The sequence below is a fragment of the Canis lupus genome, chromosome 30, assembly GCF_003254725.2.
Source record: "Canis lupus dingo isolate Sandy chromosome 30, ASM325472v2, whole genome shotgun sequence".
Lineage (NCBI taxonomy): Eukaryota > Metazoa > Chordata > Mammalia > Carnivora > Canidae > Canis > Canis lupus.
The window spans coordinates 26,894,121-26,920,967 of NC_064272.1; the positions used below are offsets into that span (position 1 = coordinate 26,894,121).

Genomic DNA, 26,847 nt, shown 5'->3' on the forward strand with positions numbered 1-26,847 from the left:
AATACAAATAGATGATTAATATTAAAATTTCTTTTAAATCTCTCACAAAATTATCCTGTCCCTACCGCAGAGGTAAAATTTGCTTACTTTTGAAATTAAATCTGTCAGAGCAGCTATAATATTAAGATGCTAAATATTTGTCTTAGCTTGAAAATATAAGTTATCATATGATTATTAAAAATTCAGACAGAAAGTATTAGACCATGACTCAAAAGTTAATACCAGCTTTGACAACGATATTTCTGGACTCCCCCACAAGTGGTTTCAGCTCAGATGATTCCTTTTCCAAAGAGGAAGGTTCAGAAGATGGAACAGCAGATGATAAGAAATCCATGAAGGACAGTAAAGCTTCCAAATGAAGTACTAAGTCTAAGGATGAAAATGAAACCTAAGATAATAAACAATTAGAGAGGCAGATTTCAGATATGGTGACATTTTTATGTTACATGGTGACATATACTTATTTGTATATGTTGAAGAACAGTTCATTTACGAAAATATCAATTAAGGTTTTTTTTTTTTTTTTAAGAAAGAACTCACTATTAATCACTGGTTAATGTCAATCAGACAATAAACTGACAGTCTGCCCCCACTCATGCTCAACTGTTATTCAGACCTTAACTGGTGGGTTTTAAGGAAAGATACAGTAAGTAATATAGGGCCTTAGATCAATAACATTTCAGATGCATCCAGGACAGACTATATAAACTCAAATATATCGTAAACTATATCTGTACTGAGCCATACTTTTAGCCTTGTCCTTAATTTTATTCTAACCCTAAAGCCAATATGTAATTCAAATGTTTAATGCTACCATCAATACTAGGCCAAATAATCATGTATAAAATTCCCTTTAAAAGTATATTAATTGTTGGTGAGGGTGCATGGAAAGATGGCTACAAAGCTAGATGTAATCATTAACAGTGCCTTATAGTGAATTAGAAAATACTTACCTCTACTCATTAACTCCACTATGATACTGCCTTATGGTGAATTAGAAAATACTTACCTTCAGTCTCTGTTTGGTATTGTCATGAATGGTTGTAAATTCTGGTCCATCACTGTCTGCCTAGAAATAGTGGAAGATTAAACCATGGGGTTGAAAATACTAAGAACTCAGACATTGAAAAAATATATATACAAATATATACTTATATAGATATATACACATGTACCTACATATATACACACACACATATATATGTACATACACATGCTCTACTTTTCAAGGATGATATGAAAACACTAAAAACATATTTCTTAATGGCAAAGAGGCACGTGCCAAAAATCCTGAAGCATTTCTCACACTCTATAGAAGCAAAAACTAAAATTCTTTATCCTATGTAGGAATAAATGCTAAAGGTAAGGGAAAATGCCAGCATATATAGATTATGATAAATTTGCTTCAGATTACCACAAAACTTTGTACATACTCACTTATTCAATATAAGGGTTAGTTCAAAAGATTATTGTTGGATGCTTGCTAATTCACTGTAATCAATGAGCTTTAGAATGAAAAATTATAGGGAGGAAAATTGAAATATGAAATATGGGAGAATTACACAACTTCATATATTCAAATATTAAAGAATCCTAGAAGGAAACCAGGTACCTTTGTCAGTGACATTTTTAGCAGCGGCTCCTCAGTTACATTAGAAGAGTTAATAATGTGAAGCGGCTCTCCTACAGAGTCTAAAAATAAAAAACACAGGGCCACTCCAGTAAGTCTTTCAGACATTTCAAATGTATTTTTAAACAGAATTTTAAGGCTTATATATCATACCTCAATAAAAGTGGCTTTGAAAAAAAAAACTCCATAAAAATTTTTGAAAAAAACCCAGTACCAGTCAATTATAACTTTTGTTAATATTTACACTACTGGTATTATTCATTTGAACAAATCAGAAAGAATATATTGAAGAAAAAAGCTATAAAATAAACTAAGGATTATTCTCAAGATGTTTGCTTTAAAGTTAGCCCCTAGAGTTCCTATAACTTTAAACATCCATAACAATTTTAAAAGTTGGCTTGATACACAATAAAAAGTGTATTCAGATATATTCTTACTTTATGGTAACTATATAGAAAATAAATTTTTAAATATCAAATTCCTTTTTATCAACATAAGAAATTTAATTAACTAAATAATTATGGTAACATTAATAAATGTACTTACTACTGACAAAAAGGTATAGACCATGTCTCTAACATGAATAATTTACACAGACTATACTTCACACTTACCACTGAACTCAAAGCATCGCATACTAATTTTTTTTAAATAAGCTTTAGCAGTCAGGTCATAGGGTTTAACTTTAGCTTCCATTCCAAGCTGCAGGACATTCAGTTCATGTAAAGGCCTTCCTTTCTTTTCTGCTTTTTTCATCAAAGTAATCACAACCTAGAAAAGGCCCCAGTATTATCACATACAATTCCACTAATATATCATGAAGGTAAGTCAACAATTTCATAGCCATTCAGACTGATATAATAAAAATAATTCACATAATGTAAAGATGTGTACTACTATTTGTGCCTAGAAAATTGCCTAGTGTTATTTACTTTGGAAAGTACACTTACTTGTTGGGACTTCTGAAACACTGCCAGTGTATTCTAGTGATCCTTAAGGTAAGATTTAAAAAAACAAAGAAAGTAGTTCTGCCTAATTCTCAGAAGTTCTAGTCTGATGGATGGCCTTTCATCTGGAAATCTATTTGATAAATGGTCAATTTTTATACTAATCCTAAGGCAAGCTTTCTCAAGCTTGATACCATTGACATTTTGGACTGGATAATTTTTTGTAGTGAGGGAGTAGATCTGTGCATTTTAAGATGTTTAGTGGTAACAGTGGTCTCTCACACTGGTTGTCAGCAGTTCCCTCTCCTCAGATGGTGACAACCAAAAATGTCTTAAGATAGTGTCACATACTGGCTTGGGGGAATGCAAATTTGCCTCCCCTGCTTTCCATGTCCTCAGGGAATGGAACTATAATAGTATTTATTATAAATGACATTAAAAACAGCTTATGGGTTTTCTATGCATACTTGTTAATGAAGCTCATTTGCAAATAGAATGATTCATCTATCATTGTTTCTATTATTAAAGCTTATCTGCAATAACTCTAATATTAACCACAAAAAACATTAAAGTGTTAAGGTGAAAGAAATTAGCTGAAAAGCATATATTTCAGATAAGAAAAGTAGAACTCACTTGTTTTAAAGTTTATTATTTTTAACTTAGAGGAAGAACATGATCTCTACTATAATGATGAAGGGAGGGCAGCCAGGGTGGCTCAGCAGTTTAGCGCCACCTTAAGTCCAGGGCCTGATCCTGGGGACCTGGGATCGAGTCCCGCATCGGGCTTCCTGCATGGAGCCTGCTTCTCCCTCTGCCTGTGTCTCTGCCTGCCTCTTTCCCTCTCTCTCTCACTGTGTCTCTCATGAATAAATAAATGAAATCTTTAAAATATATATATATATGTTTTTTAAAAAAAAAATATATATATATATATAATGATGAAGGGATTTTGCAAGAAAGTTCTTGCAAGTCCCTGGGTCTACTACATTTTCTCATCTACTCACCCAGCTCCTTTCCTGATCTCCTTTTCTCAGACTCTACTTATATTCCTTAAAAGCTCATCTCAAATGTCACTTCCTCCAAAAAATGTTCCCTGACACTCTCATCCTGCTTAGATGCCCCCTGCTTACTATTATAGCCACAATGTCCTCAGACACTTTTGTAATGGGAGCACTTACAAAAATTTTAATTGTTTTCTTGTTCAGAGTTTCTGCCTTTTAACTCTATCCTCAGCACTTAGCACATGCAATGGATATTTGAATGTGCAAATACAGACAAGGAAAATCCACTTACTCTTTCCTCAAGACTCTGCAGACGGAAAGCAGATAGTGGTAATAGAACATATTTCTTTTTTTTTTTTTTTAAAGATTTTATTTATTTATTCATGATAGTCACACAGAGAGAGAGAGGCAGAGACACAGGCAGAGGGAGAAGCAGGCTCCATGCACCGGGAGCCCGACGTGGGATTCGATCCCGGGTCTCCAGGATCACGCCCTGGGCCAAAGGCAGGCGCCAAACCGCTGCGCCACCCAGGGATCCCTAGAACATATTTCTTAACGGAAAAGAGATCTGTGCCAAATATATCATATATATTTGCATGTATATTATATATGATAATATAACATTTTAAAAATATAGACATATTTTTACATGTTTTATTCTAATAAGGGTTTCTAAAATTTACAAAGGATTTCTGTCACTACTTCCCTTTCCTAACTTTCTAATATGAAATCCAAAGCAAGCTACATCCCTAAAATCATCTGAAAAGCATGTTACAGGACAAGTTACCATGTTCTCTATGAAATAGTATATACCCCAAATATAACTCATCTTTCATAAACTCTCAAATTTACTACAAATTGTATTGCTACATACAAATTATAAATAGCCTACATTGAGATTTTTTTTCATACATATCAATAATCCACAAGTTTTAGGAGAGGTGATTTAAATATCTATTATTTATTCACTTTACAGAAATAGATGACAATTATATACCTCTTTGATTTCAAAATTCAGCAGCACATTAATAATGTCTACAGATCTCATTTCTTCCACTCCAGCTGTTGAAGTACCATGGGAAGCATGTACATCTTGTTTTGCTGTAGAAATTTCAAGCGGTCCTTTAATTTCACCTAAAGATGTTAAAAAGAAATTCTTTCATTTCCATCCACACATTTTTTTTCCACAAATACTCATTGAGGACATGTATGAGTATTCTGGACCTGTGTAAACTCTGAAAATCCACAAATTAGTAACACGTAGCTCCAGCCCTTAGAAAGCTTATGGTTTAACAGAAGAGATATAAACATTTAAAATACAAAGAGAAGATGCAGACTACACCTGGTCACATTAAATGGACAAATGTTAATAGACTATAGAAAACTGTAGAAAATACAGAACATAAAATGGTTATGGGGAGGTCAAGAAAGGTTTAATAAGAGAGTTATTATTCAGGTAGAGCTTAAGGACCTCCTCATACAGAGAAGACATCCAAGAATAAGATATTTTGGAAAATCATAGCACATCATGATAGGTTTTGGAAACAGAACAGAGTTTGCTATGATTAAATCATGAGGAGGATAACAAGAGTTAAGGCTAGAAAAGAAATAAAATGGGAGGGATGCTTACAACCTCTCATGCCATACAAAAAAGCAAAAGTAAAGCTGTATGAAACTGATACTGTGCTGAAATTCACATACCCTGAAATGCAATAAAATTGCTTTGTAAATTGTAATACACAAAACTAATAATAGTTATCATATGCCCAGTGCTTACTTCTGTGCTAGTCACTATGCTATATATGGATTGTCTCATTTCATCCTTATATCAACCCTTCAAGATAGAAACTTTACTATCTTCATTTCAGATGAGCAAATTGAGGTTCAGACAGTCAGGATGTTGCCCAACATCACAGAGATAGCAAATAATAGAGTCCAAACTCATCAGTCCCATGACAGCCTGTACTGCCAACTAACCCTCAATTTCATTACATTAGTTATCAATACTATTGCAGTGAATGTTATCTATGATCACTAACACAAGAATATTATACCATAAACCATACCAGAAAACCATATGGAAAACCACTGTTGTCAATTATTAACTCTGATAAAGAAATACATAGGGTGAGGTTTCTTAGCTATCACCTTATTCCAGTACTGTTCCAAAGCGTGATCCAGGGGAAATAACTCTAGCAAATATTTTGCTTTTACAAAATAATTCCTGAAATAGGTAAGGAGTTATTAAATAAGAAATAAAAAGCATTAATCACTTTCAAAAATGATAAATTGAAATTCATTACAATTAACTAATTCTATTGATAAAAGAGCCATTAAAAGAATGAAAAGCAAATCACAGATAGGGATAGGATATTTCTATGCCAATATCAGCACATATACATGTAACACACTAAACCAAGAAGGGCTCATATACAGAATGAATGAAGAACTCCAATATATCACTAAGAAAGAAAACTCAATGAAAATAATAGTCAATAGACTTGAGTAGTCATGTCATAAAAAAAGATATCCAAATGGTCAGTAATGAGTATGATCCAAATGGTCATATGAAAAGGTTTCAGTTTCATTAATAATCAGGGAAAAAATAAGAACCATAGAAATCCCACTGTGTATCAGAAAGGATAGCTAAATTTAAAAATATTGACAATACCAAGGACTAGTGATAACATGAAACAATGGGATGCCCGGGTAGCTTAGAGGTTGAATTTCTGCCTTTGGTTCGGGGCATGGTCCCAGGTCCTGGGATCGAGTCCCACAACGGGCTAGATGACAAAGAACCTACTTCTCCCTCTGCCTGTCTCTGACTCTCTCTATGTCTCTTATGAATAAATAAATAAAACCTTATTTTAAAAAGAGAGAAAATGTGAAACAACTCTCATACATTGCTGGTAAATTGGTACAATTGGTATAATCATTCAGAAAATCGTTTGGTGTATGAGCCTAACATGTAAGGCCTACCTATACAACCAAAAGAAGACAGTATATATGTGTAACAAAAGACATGTTCATATTCATAGCAACTTTATTCAAGACAGTCAAAAAATGGAAACAGTCCAAATGCTTTCTATCAAAGGTAGAATTGATAAAATAATATTAATGCATTCACATGATGAATATGAGCAGGATTAAAAGAACTACTGCTACACATAAACAACATGGAGGAATTGCACAAACGAAATAATGACTGAAAAAAAAAAGGAAAACCAAAGAATAAATTCTGTATGACTCCATTTTTGTAAAATTCAAGAATGGGCAAAACTGATCTACCCGTGGTATTAAAAATTAGGAAGACCATTAATTCTGGTGGATTGAAGGGTAGGGTGGGTGTTTGGTACTGATTAGGAAGGGGCACAGAAAAGGTCTTCTGAAAAAAAAAAAAAAGAAGAAGAGGCCTTCTGGGACAAGCTGAAAATGTTTTATATATTAACCATGGTGATTAACAGCTACATGGTATAGCTATACATAAAAATTCACTGAATTGTACACTTAAGATTTGTGTTTTTTACTATTTGTGCTTCATAATAAGAGTTTTTAAAAAAGGTTTTTTAAATAATAAAAATACAGTAAGATACCATTTTTCACTTAGCATTTATTTAGCAAAAATTTTAATACAGAAAGATGAACTGGTGGGAGTGCAAAAATAGTACACATTCTAAGGGAAGCAATTGGTAAGATGTGCCAAAAATGTTCAATTAAATTAATTAAATTCATTAACTTAACATATATTAAGTTAATAATACCCTTCAATCAAATAGCTCTAGTATTCCCCCACAGATATCATGCACTTATAAAACTGTATGGACAAGGATATTCAGGCAATGTGGTAAAAGACTTTTAAAACCATCTGGAATGTCAATGAACACAGACTTGCTAAATAAATTATAATACTTCAAGACAATTTAATATCAGGTAGCCATTAGAAAGAATAGACAGATCTGTACATAGTATATTTATAGAGAATGAACACCAAAATAAACTGTTATTTAAATGAAAAAAGCAAAGTGCAGAAATACACACACACACACATTTATAGGATAGTACCATTTTTTTGAAAATATGATTATATATGTCTGTGCATATAATATATATATAGAAAACAGTTTATAAAATTAAGTCTGGTAGTTACTTTGCCTTTAAATTAAAAAGCCATTGCAACTAATAATTTAAATTCTCTGAATTTTTATGGCAGGACAATTTTTCAGTATTTTCTTTGCTAAGGCGTAATTTATCAAATGTTTCAACTCTTAAGGATATTTTACTACAAAACCTAATTTAGAAATCAGATTAAGTATGTTACCATAGCTTACTGCCAACTTTGAATACTTTCATTTGTATACATGCAAATTCAATAATTATTTCAAGAATCCACCAGATTTAAAAAGCTTCTTTATGGTTCTCCTAACTTATGCAACTTAGAAAAAGTTCTGAACCTGTAACTGACTGTTGACATAACTAAGAGTCCATCAGCCCTTACTACAGTTTTATTTGATATTTATTCAACAAATAACATCTTCTTTGATTTCATGGGAACACAAATCACAATTTATAAATATATATTTGTTAATTTTATAGTCTGTCGCCCCTACTAAATTATAAAATAAGTGGATATGTGTATTATGCCACCTACTGTCAGTCTCTCACCTGTCTTTTGTACTCCTGGTTTCATTTTATTTACGTCTTCAGGAGCCTCACCGAGATTTTCTGCTAGTATTCTAAATAAAAGATTAAGATCTTCTTGATTCAGATTAACCTGTAAAATATCATTAAAAGACAAAGATTCTTCATTTTAAAATGTAAATTTTAATAGAGAAAATAAATTTCTATTTATAAGACATAAAAGAAAGAATAACCTTAACACAATGACTGAAAAATTATATATTCACTACACACTTAATTATTTCACTACTTATTTCATTTTTAAATTTTTCTAAGATAATAAAATGTTTGGAGAAAAATGTGATTTATAAGTCAGTATTAGTTTCATCTACTTTATAAATCATAGTGAAAGATAATAATCAAAGAAATCAGATCTAAAAAAAGTGACAAACTCAGAAAAAAACAAAAATTCTACATTTTTAAAAATAATACCACCAATGAAATAAAAAGGCTATCTTCAATATAAAAAATAAGCTTTTCCCTCAATGCTATAGAGGTACTTAGATATCCCTAAAAGTATGGGTATATAACATATAGAATGAGATATAATATGCTAATATATAACTTACACATAGATCTCTGCTATTGCGTACATATAGCAAATTTAAAAGTTAAGTATGGAAGTGCTTGGGTGGCTCAGTCAGTTGAGCATCTGCGTTGGGCTCGGGTCATGATCCCGGGGTCCTGAGTCCTACATCTCGGGCTCCCTGCTCAGTGGGAAGCCTACTTCTCCCTCTCCCTCTGCTGCTAACCCTGCTTGTGCTCTCACATGCTCTCTTTCTGTCAAATAAATAAAACCTTTAAAAAAAAAAGTTAAATAATGGAGAGGGGTCCAAGACGGTGGCATAAGAAGATGCTGAATTTGCCTCCAATGTACACACTAAATATACTACTACATATGGGTCATTTTTCCCTGAGAAAGACATGAATCCTGATAAACTGCTCTTCAAAACAAAAGATAAAAGGACCACAATGAGATGAGTTGGAGAGGAAGAGACAGACATGGTCTCCCAAAAAAGCTTACCCCCAGAGATCCTTCTCTCTTCGTCACACAAAAGAGAAGGATCTCACCAGACAGGTTCTTCTCAGGGAGAAGTGAGGAGTTGGTGGTCCTCATGGGGTACCCGTGCCCTGGGATTTGTACCACAGCGAGGAGCCCCTAGAATGTCTGGCTTGGAAGAGCAATAGGGCTGAACTCCAGGGGTCCCAAAGTGCTAAGACAAACATTCCCCTCTTAAAGGGCTTGCCCCAAGATCCAGGGGAAAAACAGCAGTTTGAAAAGCACCTAGACTATATGTGAGGGAAATTCACTTGCTGATCTGGGGGCACTGGTAGAAGGAGAAGACATCTGAAATAAACCTGGGAGACTGACATGCTAGCAGATACCACTGTTGCACTCACCATATAGCCTGCTAGCATAGACAAGAGAGCTCAGACACAGCACCCTCCCAGAGCCTTGCTGGGATGAGTGGGGGAGCAGTCACGACAGTTGCTGAGCCTGGAGTACACTGGCAATTGCAGTGCTCCCTAGCAACCTGGCTGGCCCAGAGAGGAATTCTCCCACTTCCTAGCTAAATTTTGCAAATGCAAGCAGTTGCAATACACCCGTGGCTAGAGAGATGGGGAGTGCTCCTGGCATTTTTCCACTCCCAGCCTAAAGTTAGTACACTGCACACAAGGCACTGAAGCCCATGGACACAGGCAGTTAAGACATTTTCCCAGAGCCTTCCTGAAGCCAGTGAGCGTGCTCTGCCCCCTACACTCAACAGGTGTCTTCCTAAAGGCAGGAGGCATGTGCAATCCACAAAGTCAATACCCTTCAATCTCCTGGTCCTGCTAGTCAAGAGGGTTGGTGTTCCAGAGCTCCACAGGACCATAACAATAAAAAAGACAGTTCTTAGTGCAAAGACAGCATACTGAAACATACCCTCAGTCTGTGAAAAAGACCTATTCACTCAACCTTGAGCATCAGCCTAAGGGACAGACTTCAGGTTTTCCACACACCTAGAGACTAAGGAGGTGTTTCCAGGGTATGACAGGGAGACACTAGCCTTGCACATCCCCTTAGCCTCATTACAGCTAGACAAGACTTCCTAGAAAGGAGTTCATGCACTCCTTTATACACCAATTTATAAACCGATTTTTTCAATTGTTGTTCAATGGAGACCTTCACATCTCCTCATCTGGAGCCCAGCAAAGATATTGAATGCAGTCCCAAAGGACTGTATATATTTGAATATTTTAAAAGCTGTTGCCTGAGAGTCTGGCTTCTAATCAGCCTGAAACTAGGTGCTAAATAACTTTCCTCCTCTGGGATTCACTCACAGATCTTGACAGACCCTAAACAATGGGTCCATACCAATAATAAATCAGGTGGTTTAGGCAACCACAAAAGTTCAAGAGAAAACAAGCTATGGCAATGCTGAATGAGAAGGATCATCCCCTAACCAAGGCCATTCAAGACAGAAAAAAGCAGCTGTTTCACTTAATAATTAGAAACAAAAACAGAAAGTCAAGCAAAATGAGCAAATAAGTATTTTCAAATAAGAGAATAAGACAAAACCTCAGAAAAACACCTAATGACCTAGAGATAAGAAATCCACCCTATAAAGAATTAAAGTTATGATCATAAAGCTATTTACTGAACTCAGGAGAAGAATGGGTAAACACAGTGAGAACTTCCACAGGGAGTTATAAAATATAAGAAAGTACCAAACAGGAGTCAGAGAACTAAGATACAAAAAACTGAACTGAAAAATACATTAGAGGGATTCAATAGCAGAGTCGATGAAGGAGAACAGATCAGTGAACAAGAGGATAAAGCAACAAAACTCACTAAGACAAAGCAACAACATTCTTAAAAAATTTTCTAAATGAAGCTATGTTAAGGGATCTCTGGGACAACAACAAACAGAAGAACATTAACATTATAGAGGTCTCAGAGGAGAAAAGAGGGGAAGAAATAAAGCCTGTAAACTTCTCTAACCTAGGGATCGAAACAGACATTCAAGTCCATGAAGCCCAGAAAGTACCAAAAAGAAAAAAAAAAAAAAAAAAAGAATCTAAGAAGCACTATACCAAGACACATTATAATTAAAATGTCAAAAACTAAAGATAAAGAGAGAATCTTAAAAGCAGTAAGACAAAAACACCTGTTAGGTTTAAGGGAAACTCCATAAGGCTTTTGGAAAATTTCTTAGCAGAAACTTTACAAGTCAGAGAAGTAGGATGACATATTCACAGCACTAAAAAAAAAAAAATTCCAACCAAGATTACTCTACCCAGCAAGTTTATCATTCAAATAGAAGGAGAAAGTGTTTCTCAGACAAGCAAAAGCTAAAGGAGTTTATAACCACTAAACGAGCCTTACAAGAATGTCAAAAAGACTTCCTTAAGATGAAAAGAAACGGCACTAATTAATCAAGAAAAACACAAAAGTAAAAATATCACTGGAAAGGGTAAATATATAGTAAAAATAGTAGATTAATCACTTGTAAAACTACTAAAAATGTTAAAAAACAAAAGTAGTAAAAATAAAAGATGTAAAAAGTGACAGCAAAAACAAACTCTGGGGGATCCCTGGGTGGCTCAGTGGTTTAGCACCAGCCTTTGGCCCAGGGCGCGGTCCTGGAGTCCCGGGATCAAGTCCTACATTGGGCTCTCAACATGGAGCCTGCTTCTCCCTCTGCCTGTGTCTCTGCCTCTCTCTCTATGTCTATCATAAATAAATAAATAAATCTTTAAAAAAAAAAAAAAAAGAACAAACTGTCGGGGGGTAGGGAATAAGGAGTAGTTTTGGATGTGTTCAAATTTAAGATATGTTCAAATTTAAGTAGTTATCAATTTAAAATAGTCTCCCATATGCACAGGATAAATTATGTAAGCCTCACAGTAAGCACAAAGCAAAAACATCAGGTAAATACACAAGAGAAAGGAATCTATATATAATATCAAAGAAAGTCAGCAAACCACAAGGGCATAGAATAGGAAAAGAAGAAAGGAACAGAGAGGAACTACAAAAACAACCAGAAAACAATTAACGAAATAGCAATAAAGTATATACCTATCAACAATTTCTTTAAATGTAATGGACTAAATTCTCCAATTAAAACACAGAGTGGCTAAGTGGATAAAATAAACAAGACACATCTATATACTGTATTTTGAACATAGATGCAAAATCCTTAAAAAAATATTAGCAAACCAAATTCAACAATAGATTATGAAGATCATACACCATGATCATGTGGGATTTATTCCAAAGATGCAAGGATGGTTCAATCAATCATGAAGGATAGAAATCACATAATCATCTCAATAGAGGCAGAAAAAGCATTTGACAAAATTCAACATCCATTTATGATAAAAAGTCAACAAACCAGGTATTCAGGGAATGTACTTCAACATAATAAAGGATATATGTGAAAACCCCATAGGTAACATCATACTCAAGGGTAAAAGGCTAAAAAAGCTTTTTCTCTCAATCAGAAACAAGACAAGGATGCTCACTCTTACCACTTCTATTCAACATAATATTGGAAGTCCTAGTCATAGCAATTAAGTGAGAAAAAGAAATAAAAGGCATCCAAATTGAAAAAGAAGTAACACTGTCATTCTCTGAAGATCGCATGATACTATATATAGAAAACCCTAAAGACTCCACCAAGAAACTCTTAGAACTAATATATGAATCAGTAAAGCTACAGGATACAAAATTTATATACCAAAAAAATCTATTGTGTTTCCTTACCCTAATAACAAACTGTCAGAAAACCAAATCAAGAAAACAATCCCATTCACAATCACACCAAAAAATAAAATAAAATACTCATCTACTGATAAAAGAAATTGAAGGAGACGCAAATAAATGGAGAGAAACTCCATGCTCATGGATTAGAATAATTAACAATGTCCATACTACCCAAAGCAATCTAAAGATTCAATGCAATCCCTATCAAAATTCCAATGGTATCTTTCACAGAACTAAAACAAATAATTCTAAAACTTGCATGGAAATACAAAAGATCCTGAACAGCCAAAACAATCTTAATAAAGAAAAAAGCAAAGGTATCATTCTCCTTTATTTCAAACTATACTACATAGTTAATGCAGTCAAAACAGTATGATACTGGGTATAAAAACAGACACATAGATCAGTGGAACAATTTAGAGTCCAGAAATAAACCTACGTAAATGCAGCCAACTACTTTATAAAATGGAAGCAAGAGTATATATTGTAGGGAAGGGACAGTCTATTTTAATAAATGATGACAGGAAAAATGGACTGCTACATGTAAATGAATAAAACTGGACCACTTTCTTATATTATATAAAAAAACTAACTCAAATGGATGAAAGTCTTGAATGTGAGACCTAAAAAACAAACAAAACAAAACAAAACAAAAAGTATAGTTGTTAAGCTCCTTAACAACAGTCTTAAAGACTTTCCTTAGATCTAACTCTAAAGGCAAGGCAACAAAAGGAAAAGTAACCAATTGGAACTACATCAACTAAAAGGCTTCTGCACCAAAAATACAAAATCTATCAGTAAAATGAAAAGGCAACCTTTCATTTGTAATTCATTTTCCCTTCATGAAAAGGGAAAAGATATCTGCAAATCATGTATCTAATAAGCAGTTAAATATCCAAAATATATAAAATATATAAAGAACTCATACAACTCAGTAATAAAAAAAAAATCTGGTTAAGAAATAGGCAGAAGAGCTGAATAGACATTCTTCCAAGAGACACAGAATTGACAAACAAGCACATGAAAAGAAGTTCAACATCACTAATCATCAGGGAAATGCAAATTAAAACCACAATTAGATATCACTTCACACTTCTCAGAATAGCTATTACCCAAAAGACAAGAAACAACTAGTACTGGCAAGGAAATGAAGCAATGGGAACCCCAGGTCCTATGGATAGGAATATAAACTGGTATAGCCATTATGGAAAATAGTATGGAGGTTCCTAAAAAATAAAAACTAGAGCTACCATGTGATAGAGCAATTCCACTACTGCTTATCTTCCCAAAGAAAACAATAACACTTATGCCTAACGATGTAAGTCAGGGAAAGACAAATACAGAAATCAGCATGATTTTATTTATATGTAGAATCTAAAAAACAAAACAAAAATCAGGCTCATAGATAAAAAGATTGGTGGTTCCCAGAGGGGAAGGGGGATTAGGGATATGAAATGGGTGAAAGGGATTAGTAAGTGCAAACTTCCACTTATAAATTAGTCATGAGGATGTAATATACAGTATGGAAAATACAGTCACTAATATATTAATTTTGTAAAGTGACAGATGATAACAGACTTATTGTGGTGACTATTTTGTAATGTATATAAATGTTAAATCACTATGTTATATACCCAAAACTAATATATGTTATAGGTCAATTATACATATATACATAAATGTTAAACGACACTTAACTGAAGATTAAATTCCACTAAATAATAAACATTCTTTTGGATAACATCTCACTGAAATTTTTTGTACACCAATCAGTAAAAAATTCGACATATCATACAGGTTTATGCTAAGAAAGTCTTCAGAACCTAAAATTTCAGGAACGAGTTTTTTTCACTCATATACTTACATTCATTGACTCAAGATGTCCTTTAATTTCTACAACAGGCACTCTGTGATACCAAGATGCAGCTAGATTCCGATTTACAGAAAATTCCAAGTTAATTGGGTGCAAGAGCTGAATATCAAGATGGGAGGTACCCGGCTGGATCACTGTCCTAATGAAAAACAAGAAAATGCAACCTATCATTAAAAAGACACAAAATCAAAAGCTGCTGCTCTAAACACTGATTTGAAATAGTGCTATTTAAGTATTTTCTAATCTCAATCAATAATTCACTTTAGGGACAGATTAAAATACATGATGTACAATTAGCTAGCAAGAAAACCTTATTCAAATAGCAGGTCACACATGGATAAAATTTTTTAAAGAAATTCATATTGTATATGGGGGAAATCATCAAATATAGCTGTTCAAGGATTAATACATGCATTGATATGCTTTTAAAAAAATGGCAAGATGAACAGTTAGCATTTTCTAAAGAGTCTGATAAGGGATGCCTGGGTGGCTCAGTGGTTGAGCATCTATCTGTCTGCCTTCTGCTCAGGGCCTGATCCAGAGATTCCAGGATCAAGTCCCATATCGGGCTCCCTGCAAGGAGCCTGCTTCTGCCTCTGCCTATGTTTCTGCCTCTCTGTGTGTGTGTGTCTCTTATGAATAAATAAAATCTTTAAAAAAAAAAAAAAGAATTTGATAAAGCTCTTCTCTGGGAATATTTGCTGGACTTGCCTTATATTTTTCCTTTTTTATTTAGGATAATTAATTGTCCTTGGATGGGGTAGAAAATTATTTTAAAATTGATTATGTATAGACTTTCATGTTCATCAGGTGGGAACTCAGATACATCATTACTTACATAGTATTCTGCCAAAAATATTTAAGCTCAATTAAATAATGAGGAATCACTCAGACAAAACCAAACTGAGAGACATTCCATGAAACAACTAGACTGTACTCTTCAGAACCATCATCATCATGAAAGACCAAGAAAGGCTGAAGAACTATTCCAGAGCAAGTAACTACCAATACAGAAAACTCCCTCAGTAGTACAGGACACAATTAAATGCCGTATGTGATCCTGGATCAAGGGGAAAATGACTATAATGGATACTATTGGAATAAGTGGTAAAATATGAATATTGACTATGCATTAGATATTACTGCTAAATCAGTGTTGAATTTTCAGAATTTAAAAATTACATTATGGTTATATAAGAGGATGCAGGTTCTTGTTCTTAGGAGACACACACTAAAGCTTTTAGAGCAAAGGGTTAAGATGTCTATACTCAAAAGGTTCAGCAAAAAATATTTTAACTTTCAATTAAAAAAATAAGTTCTGGGGATATAATGTATAGCAAGGTGACTAGTTAATAATATAGTATTGTATATTTAAAAGTCGCTAAGAGAGGGACACCTGGGTTGCTCAGTGGTTGAGCTTCTGCCTTCAGCTCAGGACGTAATCCTGGGATCTGAGATTGAGTCCCGCATTGGGCTCCTTGTGGGGTGCCTGTTTCTCCCTCTGCCTATGTCTCTGCCTCTCTCTCTCAGTGTCTCTCATGAATACATAAATAAAATCTTTAAAAAAAAAGTTGCTAAGAGGGTAGATCTTAAAAGTTATCACAAGAAAAAGAACTGTAACTATGTATGGTGACAAATGTTAACTAGACTTATGGTGGGGATTATTTCACAGTATACACAAATATCAAATCATGTTATACAACTGAAACTAAGATAATATGTCAATTTCATCTCAACTGGAAAAATTAAATTAAAAAGATGCTTTAAATGATAATAATATGCATATACTTAAAAGTTAAAGCAAATGTAAATAACTGGTAAGCCTAGGTGAAGGACTCTTAAGTGTATCCGTGGTAATATTTTTGGAATTTTTCTGTAAGTTTGAAATTTTTCATAATAAAAAGCTGATTAAAAAATAAAGTATTCTGTACAGCAGAAACACTGTGGGTATGAATTTCAATGGACATAAAATTTCATGGAAATTATTAAATCATACTTAAATCCATAATTATTGAAAGAAAGTATACCTAGAGAGCTTGAGCTTTGTTAGCTGTACATCCATTCTATCAATTATTGGAGGGTTTAAACAGTCTTCCCCAGACACAAGACTAAACTGATTTTGAACTCTAATTAGCCCAAGATCGACCACTACTGCATTAGCGGAAATGGAAGACTGTGGGATGACTATAACTGGTGCTTTCAGATCAATATTGATAGAAACACGAAAACTCCTCTGGGCAAGATCTTTCACACTTCTGGCAGCCTTTTCTGCAGCCTGAGCAGTAGCAGCACTTAGAGCCTCTTTGGCTGTTTGGAAATTGCTCAGGAAGTTCTGTGGACACAAAGTATAAAAGGAGAAAAAGAGATAACAAGCACATCATTAATAATGCAATCTTTTTCTTCATCTATGCATAATTTTTTTCCTGTACATAACTTTCAATTGAGTCTTATTTATCTAGAATTAGAAAGGAATCACCAATCATCCATCTATATTTATGAGCTACTTGATAAGGGCTAAAGTAATTTAGCTGAAGACAGTTAAAAAAATAATTTCAGTATGTTTTTTCACTTGAATATTTGGCTTTGTCCTGGCAAAACTATTTCCAGTTCTAGACAAAAATCATTAAATGACTCAGATTTCAACTATTAAAAAGAGGTTTTGATCTCTACAGTAATATATCTATAATCAAAACAATGCACATACTAAAATCCAAAGTTTATGAGATCTGCAATCATAACTACCAGACTTATTTCTAAGTTGAAAAATCAATATACAAATAGAGATTTTTTACCAGAAGTGACATGAGGAATTTATGAAGATAGACAATCTGAATACAGCCAACATTCAGTGATACAACACCATCCACTTTGGACATGTCAGTATAGTACTCTCCCTCAGTAGCATCTGGATACAAATCCAAGTTAAAATGAAAAACTTCATTTCCCATTATTGATACAGCCTGAAAAGCAGAGATTTGAATGTACTCTGTCCAAGAGAATAATGACAAAATAAAGTCCCATTTCCCATTTAAAAGGCTCATATTTACAATCATTCTAGAAACATTTGTGCATCAAAATATATTTCATTAAGATTTCTTAAAATACATTTAAAAACAGAATTTCATATTCAATTATCAAAAAATAATTAGCTATCTATTTATGACACCTACTTTTTTATGGACTGTCTTAGGATCCACATCTGTAACAATAATATTTTCCAGTCTGGCAAATAGTGACTGCTTTTTTGACTGAAGAGAAAGAGAAGAATCAAGACCTGAAAAAAAAATTACATTATTATAATTTCTAAAGACCTATCATAATAAGATCTTAAGAGGTTTCTTTTCATTGTGTAATTTTATTTGGGGGTGATATTTTTTAAAATTTAGCTACATTTGAACTCCCAACTGATAAATAAGTGGCAATATTGCATAATTTTAGTGTTATAAACAATAAAACCTACAAATTCATTATAAGTCAATTACCTAAATTTTCAACCTTTTGAAAAAATTACACCTAATACAAATTGATTTTCTTGGGATTTTAGGAAATCTTTTATATCTTATTTACACAGAAGCTCTAAATTTCATGAATCAAATTCACTATAGATACACTGCCAGCTTGAAAAGAACAACAAAAAAAAAAACCTGTAATTTTTTTCTCTTTAACTTATTCAAGAATTTCATTAAACATATTCTTTATGTTTATCATATCACAATGAGCTGGTAAAGACAGAGTCAGATTCATTTTAGCAGATTTTGCATAAAAGAACATAATGGGCTCATAGATTTTTTCTTCATTATAAAGTTGTTTTGCATTTGTGCCAAGATAAAGCATATTCACAGATCTTAACCTCAATTCTGGATTGACATTTATCCCAGCCCATCAATAGCATCCCTACATGGACATTAGTATCTCTTTTCACCTCTGAGAAGACTCTCAGAAAGATTCAAAACACTAACATGTGTGTTTCAATTTGAAGGTCAGATTCTGAACAGCATCTACATCCCAAAGAGCAAAGAAAACATGCAGTTCAATAATGTCATTAAAAAAATTACCCCCCCCAAAAAAAAAAAACAGTTTTCACAGCTCAGAGCCCTACATTTATATATTCTTTAACATTTTTTAAAAAGCTATCTTTTAAACAATTTTTAATAGCATGAAAACTTTTACCTTGAATCTTGATTTCAGCAATATTGTTCTTCTCATCACAAACAGTGACACAGAAAGCATTCAATTTGGCAAACAGCCTGAAGTCAATAATGTCCCTATCTTTAGAGGATACAATCGCTAAAAATAAAACAAAGCATTCTATTACATGGGATTCTAGTAATTCAAACTCTATTAAGGTTTCTTCCTTAGATTAAGTGATCCACAGTCCTGTCTTAAAAAATTATAAAATTCTCAAGTTCTTAAAGATTTCAAATATTTTTTTGTTTTATATATTCTGTACAGTTTGCATTTTTCATATTGAGATGTTACATTTATAATTTAAAAACAAAAAAACATAAAATAAATAACATTAAGAACACTGAAATTCAAAGAAGTTAAATAACTGCCTATGGTCACATAACTTAAGTCACAGAGGCAGGATTCAAACTGAATTGTTTCTGACCCAATATCTAGGCTCTTGGCCAACTAAATACTATTTCTGCACTGCTACTCTCATGTCTCTGGGCCTTACTTCCTTATTTGTATGATAGAAGGGAAGATAACCCTCCATGGAGTTCAGGAGCCATTGTAGGGGAGGAAGAACTCAATGTAAATATAAGTTTTCTTCCCTATTATCCACCTAAAGCATTCCTCCCATTCTCAAAGAACAAAAACAGGATTTTTTTTTTAAAGCAACAGTATTAGTTACCTCTGCTTTATATGGCAGTTACCAAATATTATTTTGTTTGAAGAAAAGGACAGAAGTGGAGAAAATGGCACTCAAAAGACTGAACTAAATGGTCTTTAAGATTCTCCATTTACCTCTAGAATTCTAACATGCTTGTTAACAAGAAACAAAATGTTTTCCATACCTTTCTGCAGAGCTAAATTTTTTTGTTGCTTTTCATCTGAAATTTGCACTTCTTTGGTATCACTTCTTTGGTCATCAGATGGGATTATGGTTGTCAGATAATTAATAGAAGACAGGAGAGCTTGTGTTTGCAGTAACAGATTTAAAGATGAAAAAGCCACCTAGAAATTTTTTATAAAGAAAATTAGTTTTCCAGGCCAACTACACCTATAATTTCCATGATGGACCTGAACGACTTCTAGCTAGGCTTACATCATAGCTTCTATAGCTTGGAAGAAAGAGAGAGAAGATCAAGTTTCATAGCCCAGACCCCTTAATATATATATGGAGAGTAAATCACACTTAAACACACTGAGAGTTCCTACAAATATTAAAGTAACCTAATTACTCCATTTCGCAGCATAATTATCATGGAGCCTATAATATGCTTGTCATGGCCATCTCAATATTCATCATGTTTTTAGATCTTCAATGGACTCTTTATTACGATTACATAACATGTAAGTTAGATCATGAAGCTCCAAAATCACCATGTGTTGATACTAGGTCAAGAAATGATTTCAAATGTGATATTCATGAAATTTAAATATAAGGAGTAAAATTATAAGTGAGTTCTCAGTTACTAAATGATCTTCTAAAACCACAATAAAGGTCCTATCATTTAAATAGATAATATATATTTTAGAAAAAAAGTTAATTTTTTAAAACTAGGACTCCAGAAAGCTAGACAACAACAAAAATTGCTTTCAGGAATATGTGGTTTTCTAATAGCAAATGAAAATTTAAAAAAAAAAAACTTTGCTTATATAAAAGAATTTTGCTTTTATTGCCTCAAAGCACTAAGTGGATATAAAAAAGTTATAAAAAGGCTCACAATATTCAACAGACTTTCCCAGCTCTCAAAAGTGTAACCTAAAATTCCTATCTCTGATTTTCTTTTTAATGTAATCCACAACTACTTTTTATCCCCTCTCCATCTATGTGACTATGTTAGTGTGGCTCCAGAAGTACTCAATATCTCTCCTTGTATTTCATGTACTTTCTTGGTCCTCCCTTAAACAGCAGGGTGTAGTTTGATTAAAATCCTCTTGTTTCTTTGTAAATCAAAGTCCCATCATGTATAGCATTCCCTTTATAAGAAATAATCAAGATGTGCCACAGAAAGTTAAAACACCAGCTCTATTAATACTCAATGATAAATATAGAGCATGGTAGGTATCTATGAGATTAATTTATAACTTTTATTGGTTATTTCATCAAATTACCCAGTCATTATTTCTAAAAGAATACTGGATCTTTGCACAGTAAGTTATTTTCAAATAAGATATATTCTTTTAACAAAATTTCTTACCTTAAGTGTTTGTTCAGTTTTTTCAAAAGTAGTTTGAAAACTAGGTCCATTCTTATCAGCCTAAAAAAAAGGGAACAAGAGTTCTAAAGAAGGATTTAAAACCAAAGTAAACAAATCACTTATTTATGATCTTTATTTTTTATATTCAGAACTGTTATTTTATGTATATTATATAATTAATTTTATTGTCATTGTTTTGAAGTTACATTCAAATTATTTATTACAATTGTGCAAATTTGTTCTCCTCTTCAAATATGTAAGACTATGGCAGCATTTACTTCTAGGACACTAGCTAGAGACCAGAATTATAAACTCTGAAGGCTAGAAGGCTTAAAGGTCATCTAGCCCATCCATCACCTAATCCTTGAATCCCTTTATATCTTTAGAAAGTCTATGTTAGGCTCTCTCCAGTAAAGAATCCTCATTTATTTACAAATTTGATCTTTAGAGAATATTGATTTAATTAGGTCTTCATACTAAGTCAAAAACCTATCTCCCAACATAAGTATCTATTGGTTCAAGTTCTGTCTCTTGGGAATATCCACAGTAAATTCAGTTTTACCTCTTGTGAGAAGCCTCCTGAATAGGCCAGTTTCTCTGCTGCCCTTTTTTTTTTTTAAGATTCTACTTATTTATTTGAGAGAGAGAGAGAGAGAGAGAGAGAGGGAGAGAGAGAGAAAGCGAGCATGAGTTGGGGGGAAGGGCAGAGGGAGAAAGAGGAGTAGACTCCCCACCAAGCCAGGAGCCTGACTTGGAGCTCTATCCCAGGACCCAGAGATTGTGGCCCAAGCTGAAGGCTAATGGACACCTAATGGACTGAGCTACCCAGGTGCCCCACTCTGCCTCTTTACTGCAATAAAACTTTATGCTTTTCTTTGTGAGAGAATCAAATACATTATATTTTAATTATTATCTACTTATCTTCCCACAAGTCCATAATTTCCTTGAATATAGGGAATGTTATTCATCCCTGTATCCCAAGTGCCTAACAAAACCTAAAAAGATATTCAATAAATAGTTGAATGATTAAACAAATCAACTAATCTTGAATGAAGCTAAATATCATTACTTCCTTCAGCGTTTCTCATGTGATCTTTTTGAGTCCCTTCCCAATCCTGGCAGTTCTCTTCTGAACCCAATCAAATTTGACTTTATCTCTTTTGATGAAGGATATTTAGCCAAATGTCACCAACATGTACAATGAATGTAGGCAGGTGAATATGCCCCAAAAGGTAAGAGTGCATCCTACTTCATCTCAAGGTTCCATCTTTGGAGACAAAGAGTTGGTGGCTTTTTAATGGTCCTTGTCTTGTACTTAAGTGAAAGAGAAAGTGTAACACAGAAATGGAAGGAGAAACAGTGGATATCCCTATGATTAAAACCTATGACAAACATCTAGAGCATTTAGTAATCTGCTGTCATCTTTTTTTCTTCCCTCTTTTTTTCTTCCAAAGGACAGTTAAGAGTATATGATAAATATGTAAATATTTTATGGCCCTTACCTTAACATATTCTACTTTTAAGAGATCTAACCCAGGTTTATCAGAAGAGCTAATCAAGTGAAGGGGCTTCTTTCTGGATCCTAGATTAAAGAAAAAGAAAAAGTGTCTCAAATAAACTGCTCTTTTTTAAGACTGGAATTTTCTATGTCTTTTTATTTCTAAAAAATGTTGTTAATTAAACTTTAGAAAACTATCCACACATATTTCGTGGTTATTTAATACTAAGGTCACCAATGGTGAATAAATAAACCAATCTAAATACTGACCTTAGGTTTAGCATTCAACTTACTTAAAAACATGCATATTTATTTTCTTTTGATTTTATATCTGTGTTCAAAACTAATAAACACCTCTCTAGATATTTTTAAGGACATATGTGCATTTGTATGGCAGTAGAAAGATTAAGAATTAAGTTTAAGTTAAGAATTAAGAATTAAATTTAAGAATTAAGAAAAATGAATTCTAGTTCATCTCTATCCTTACTAGGAAATATTCAACCTCAGCTTTCTCAACTATGTAACAAAACTGAACTACAAAAATATGTAATATCTTACTGAGCTATAAAATTCTAAGAACAAATATTTAATTCATATTAAAGAAATTTAAATAATTTTCCTTTGTTTAGGCTAAGAGAACATGCTTATTAGAAAATTGTATTTTTCTAAGGGTGAGGAGTTGCAAAATTTCTTTTAATTTAAAAACTGTAAGTATACTACTATATGTCCTCTATGTCTTTCACATAGACATAGCAAGGAACTGCCTCAAAAAGCTGCAGATGGAGAAGTGATCTACGTACCATTTTATCCATCTTTTATTATTTGCAATTCTATAACTCCTGCTCCTGAGAAATCTCAGAATTTTCACTTTACCTTCAAGGTCATAACCTTCCCTAAAGGGAAAAACAGCTAGCAATTTTTTTTACATTTTTCCTTCAAGACAGTAATGTAAACTCCATCCAAACACAGTGCTTACAGAAACTAACATATAAAACATTTTTCTTCTAAACCGAGATGTGTTTTAGTTTCTACTGTTAAAAAAATAGCAAAAATAGGACTTTAGATTTGACTAAAATATTAGGCAAATATTACGTAATTACTATAGATTCGCCCATCCCATCATTCCTCAAATACCCAATGAGCATATAAGATGCACACAGAAATAAATAAAGTATAAGAGCTTCTAAAATAATGAATTTTATCCCCCATTCTAATTTTTATAACCTGGTACTGCTTCTGATATATAAATACAATTCAATAGTCTTGAACAAGGACTTTAATATTATAAAATCAGAGATAAATTCTACATTTTAGCATTCATAAGATGCCATTGTCTTGAATAAACCACTTAATCTCTCCTTATTTAATCTTTCTTTGTAAAATAGGAACAACATTGTCTATATTAAGGAGACTTATATGGACTGAGACAGTAGATCATAGTAGTTAAGAATACAAACCCAAGGCCAGAATTCCAGGGTTTTAATTATGGTTTAGCCACTAACCGGCAGTGTGACCTTAGTTAAATTATATAATCAATTTATACCTTAGTTTCTTCATATGTAAATTGGAGATAATAACATTATCATAAGGGTTAAATAAGTTATTTATAAAATTCTTAGAACAGTGCTAGCTATTATTATACATATTATTATATACACAGGTTTCAGATACTCAGTGATAGGATATTTATTAACCACTGTTTCTATTTTTATGACTTTACCTTGAATTTCATGATAATCTAAGCTGATTTTCTTTAAATAAGATACCACAGTTATATCAAATGTTCTCACTGTAGCCTCTGTTCCTAAATGAGTAACATTAAACACTAGAATTGTATCTTCTTCTTTCTGTTGTTTGGTAAATTCCAAAACCACCTAAAAGAATCAGGAGAGACAATAAAACCTTGATAAATTTTTCAACCATGCTTAAAAACAAAATTTTTCTTTATACATATATCATCATGATAATGACAAAACTTTCTCATACTTCCTTACTCCCATAAAGTTATTTACTATCACTGGAAATTACAACCTTATATTCTATTATTCAGAATACAACTACATCTATATAAAAATCATATAATTTTACATCAATTATCATTTTACTTTTTTTAATTTAGTAGAAATAGAAAAGTATGGATCCTTACTCAATATATTTTCCCTTAAACCTATCATGTTTTAATGTTTAAACCTATCTTGTTTAAACCTATCATCACATGTAAATCATGTTTGTTGATTTTTAAAAAAGCATTCCCATTAAAGTAAAAAGTAAGACAGGCTATCCACTATTACAGTACCACTTAAATTTATTCTGGATATGAAAGCCAGGATATTCAGTCAATCAACAAAACATTTATGTGGCAATTTTTAAAACATGAAAGTTCTTTGATACTTCATCAAGAAATGGAGACCTTTGTCTTACAATCTTTAAATTTCAACAGGCTTGTGACTACTTCAATCAATAGACTGCAGAGAAAGCAACACTATAACTTCCAATGATAAAAAAGGTCCATTAAACTTCCTAGGAATGCACACTGAGGGGAAGCTAGCTGTCATGTAAAGAGTTCAACTACCCAGAGACTGTCATGTTCAGGAGGCCAGGAGTAGGTATTTCAAATAGTCCAAACTAAGCTCCCACCCAATGGCCAGTATAAGTGCTAGCCTCATGAGGGAGATACTTCTGAGACCCTCTGAGACTTCAGGTTACTGTAGCTCTAGTAAATCTGACTGCCACCACATGCAAGACTATACACAAAAATTACTAAGCTGAGGGGCGCCTGGGTGGCTCAGTCAGTTATGCATCTGTTTTCAGCTCAAGTCATTATATCAGGGTCCTGTGATCAAGCCCCATGTCAGGCTTCCCTGCTCAGCAGGGAATAAGCTTCTCCCTCTCCCCTGCTCCCACACCCTTTGTGTACTCTCTCGCTCTCTCTCTCTCAAATAATAAATAAATAAAAATATTTTTTAAAAAATTGCTAAGCTGGGCCCTTCCACAATTCCTAACCCATAATACTCCGAGCAAAATAAAACAGTTGTTTTGAGCTATCATGTACTGAGATAACCTGTTAGACAGCAATAATAGCCTGAACAATGTAAATACTGAAAAAAAAAGCAAAAATGACATTATTGGCAGTGATAGATTCTTAAGACAAACTAGGCATGTTATCTGAAAAATAGAAATAAGACGGTATAATAAGATATTCAGTGCAGAGTTGTTATACAAAAGTTATTTTTCAGAAAATCAATGATTTAAGTGAAAGGAATGAAATCATAAAATATTAAATTGTGGGTATTTTTTTTAAAGATTTTATTTATTTATTCATGAGAGACACAGAGAGAGAGAGGAAGAGACATAGGCAGAGGGAGAAGCAGGCTCCATGCAGGGAGCCCGACGTGGAAATCGATCCTGGGACTCCAGGATTACGCCCTGGGCTGAAGGCAGACATTAAACTACTGAGCCACCCAGGGATCCCAAATTGTGGGTATTTTTGTAGTGGAGGAGAATTTTCTAAACGTACACTAAGATATAAATAAAAATTTAATATATTTCACTATAGCAACATTTAAAACTTCAAAAGGGCAAAGAAGTTGGGAAAAATAGTACTATATTTTTCTTAGATGATTCTGATTGTTTATCATTATTTATCACTTTAGTTTATTCATGCAATATTCAAAAAAATATTTATTGGGCATCATCTACCATGTATAAGACCATGACAGTCAATAGGAACACCAAACTGTCAAGGACAGACAAGGTCCTTTTCTTAATGGAGCATATATTCTAGGAAAAGTGGGTAAAGTGAAGATTGTTATCTTGTATTGGGTGGTCAGGCCTTTCCAATAAGATGGTACTTGAGCAAATATCTAACAGAAGTATCAAGTCATGCAGAAAAAAAGTGTTCCAGGCAAAAACAAACAAAACAAAACAAACCCAGCAAACACAAAGAATGTGCTTTGGTATATACAAGGAAGAACAAAAGGCAAGTGTAAGCTCCTCAATGCAAGAACTTTGTGCTCACTGCTATAACTGCAATATTCAAAACAATGCATTCCATGATGACACTTGATGAATATTTATTGAAGGGATGAATTATACATGAC

General features: G+C 33.2%; 1 protein-coding gene across 6 annotated transcripts in view; it reads right to left on the reverse strand.

The window, feature by feature from the left end:
* VPS13C (vacuolar protein sorting 13 homolog C) overlaps positions 1–26,847 on the reverse strand; it is a 176,356-nt gene that overhangs the window by 77,555 nt on the left and 71,954 nt on the right. For all 6 annotated transcript variants that reach the window (XR_003146096.3, XR_007407480.1, XM_025472615.3 and 3 more), the window contains 15 exons: positions 24,468–24,621; positions 22,752–22,831; positions 21,250–21,309; positions 19,900–20,059; positions 19,049–19,165; positions 18,049–18,152; positions 17,671–17,838; positions 16,906–17,210; positions 14,870–15,017; positions 8,241–8,349; positions 4,576–4,712; positions 2,245–2,401; positions 1,613–1,692; positions 1,010–1,069; positions 223–388 (listed from right to left, as the gene is read on the reverse strand). Coding sequence is in view for 4 of the 6 variants with exons in the window: in XM_025472615.3 (XP_025328400.1) it covers positions 223–388; positions 1,010–1,069; positions 1,613–1,692; positions 2,245–2,401; positions 4,576–4,712; positions 8,241–8,349; positions 14,870–15,017; positions 16,906–17,210; positions 17,671–17,838; positions 18,049–18,152; positions 19,049–19,165; positions 19,900–20,059; positions 21,250–21,309; positions 22,752–22,831; positions 24,468–24,621 (2,005 nt within the window). In the remaining 2 variants the exon portion in view is untranslated. The remainder of the gene's footprint in view (positions 1–222; positions 389–1,009; positions 1,070–1,612; positions 1,693–2,244; positions 2,402–4,575; positions 4,713–8,240; positions 8,350–14,869; positions 15,018–16,905; positions 17,211–17,670; positions 17,839–18,048; positions 18,153–19,048; positions 19,166–19,899; positions 20,060–21,249; positions 21,310–22,751; positions 22,832–24,467; positions 24,622–26,847) is intronic.